Source organism: Populus euphratica, unplaced genomic scaffold, assembly GCF_000495115.2.
Source record: "Populus euphratica unplaced genomic scaffold, PopEup_1.0 scaffold673.1, whole genome shotgun sequence".
Classification (NCBI taxonomy): Eukaryota; Viridiplantae; Streptophyta; class Magnoliopsida; order Malpighiales; family Salicaceae; genus Populus; species Populus euphratica.
This window is the reverse complement of record NW_011500398.1, coordinates 13,585-15,176: the sequence shown is the minus strand read 5'-3', so window position 1 is coordinate 15,176 and position 1,592 is coordinate 13,585. Positions and strand designations below refer to the sequence as shown.

The 1,592-nt window shown below is 30.1% G+C and overlaps 1 protein-coding gene across 1 annotated transcript in view; it reads left to right on the top strand.

Moving 5' to 3' along the window:
- Nucleotides 1–6: 6 nt before the first annotated feature.
- The window catches only part of LOC105114402 (terpene synthase 10-like), a 2,665-nt gene continuing 1,079 nt past the window's right edge, over nucleotides 7–1,592 (top strand). Inside the window, exons 1-3 of the mRNA XM_011010933.1 lie at nucleotides 7–204; nucleotides 340–478; nucleotides 1,425–1,586. Of these exons, the coding sequence (XP_011009235.1) occupies nucleotides 104–204; nucleotides 340–478; nucleotides 1,425–1,586 (402 nt within the window). The 5' untranslated portion in view covers nucleotides 7–103. The remainder of the gene's footprint in view (nucleotides 205–339; nucleotides 479–1,424; nucleotides 1,587–1,592) is intronic.

Sequence of the window (1,592 nt, the reverse complement as noted above, 5' to 3'; positions counted from 1 at the left end):
AGGACTTGGAGAAAAGTTGGATTTTGCCAGGGACAGGCCGGTGGAGAATTTCTTATGGACTGTGGGGATCATATTTGAACCTCAGTTTGGTAATTGCAGGAGAATGCTAACAAAAGTTAATTCACTTATAACAACAATTGATGATGTTTATGATGTCTATGGTACCTTAGATGAGCTTGAGCTATTCACGGATGCCATTGTAAGGTTTGTGCAGCACCAATTTCTTGGGCTCTCGGGCACATTTATAATTCTATATTAGAATTGCTCACTTGTTTTTTTCTTTCTTGAAAAGAAAAAAAAAAAAACCTTAACTAAAATATTTTTATGTTCTCGTTTCAGATGGGATCTTAATTTCATGGTTCGGCTTCCAGACTATATAAAATTATGTTTTTTTATTTTGTACAATTCAGTTAACAAAATGGCTTATGATATTTTTAAAAATCAAGGAATTGACATCCTACCTTACTTCAAGAAAGCGGTATCTGCTCATCTCTAAATTTTAGTATTATTTTCTTAGTTTTCAGAACTAGTTTAAGGTTTCAGTTTGCGGTATCTGCTCATCTCTAAATTTTAGTATTATTTTCTTAGTTTTCAGAACTAGTTTAAGGTTTCAGTTTGCGGTATCTGCTCATCTCTAAATTTTAGTATTATTTTCTTAGTTTTCAGAACTAGTTTAAGGTTTCAGTTTGCGGTATCTGCTCATCTCTAAATTTTAGTATTATTTTCTTAGTTTTCAGAACTAGTTTAAGGTTTCAGTTTTTTGGTCATTGGGTGAATCTTGGTTTATCATTTTTTTTCTAATTTGTTTTTGAAATAATTCATTTGTTTTTACTTAACTATGATTGAATTTGATGTAGTTGGTCAATCTAGTCATAAATCAATCATCACGTTGTCAAATAACTATCTTAACTCAATAACTTAAACTGTTAGGTGAGGTTTCAAGATATAATTTATATTATTCTCTAACACATCCCCTCAAGTGAAAACTCTTTGGACTTGAAACTTGCACATGTTCATATTACCTTATGCTTGATTTTTATTAAATAAATAAGAATGATGAAATTCAAACTTGTAACCGCTTGGTTATTAAAGCTTTGATATCATATCAAATAATCATCTCAATCTAATAGCTTTAAATTATTAGATAAAATTTCAAAATATAATTTATATTATTCTCTAACACGTGTTGCTATTAAGTCAATATCAAAAATAGTTTAAAATAAAATCTGATTCTAGTTAAATTTCGGGTGAGCAGCTAGATTGGGTTAAGTTTGATAAAAAAAGTTAAAAAAAAAACTGACATGAGTTAGATTTTGAATAACTAGATTAAGCTAAATTTGACTACTATAGTTAGTTTTTAAATATGCTCTCTCCATTTTTACCGCTTTTTCTTTTGGGAATATAAAACCATGGTTAATTTTCAGTGGGCAGACTTATGTAAATCATATTTATTGGAGGCTAAGTGGTACTTCGGTGGATATACACCAACTCTTCAAGAATACATGGACAATGCATGGATTTCAATTGCAGCACCAGTGATTCTAGTTCATGCATATTTTTATGTTTCCAATCCAACAACAGAGGAGGCCTCA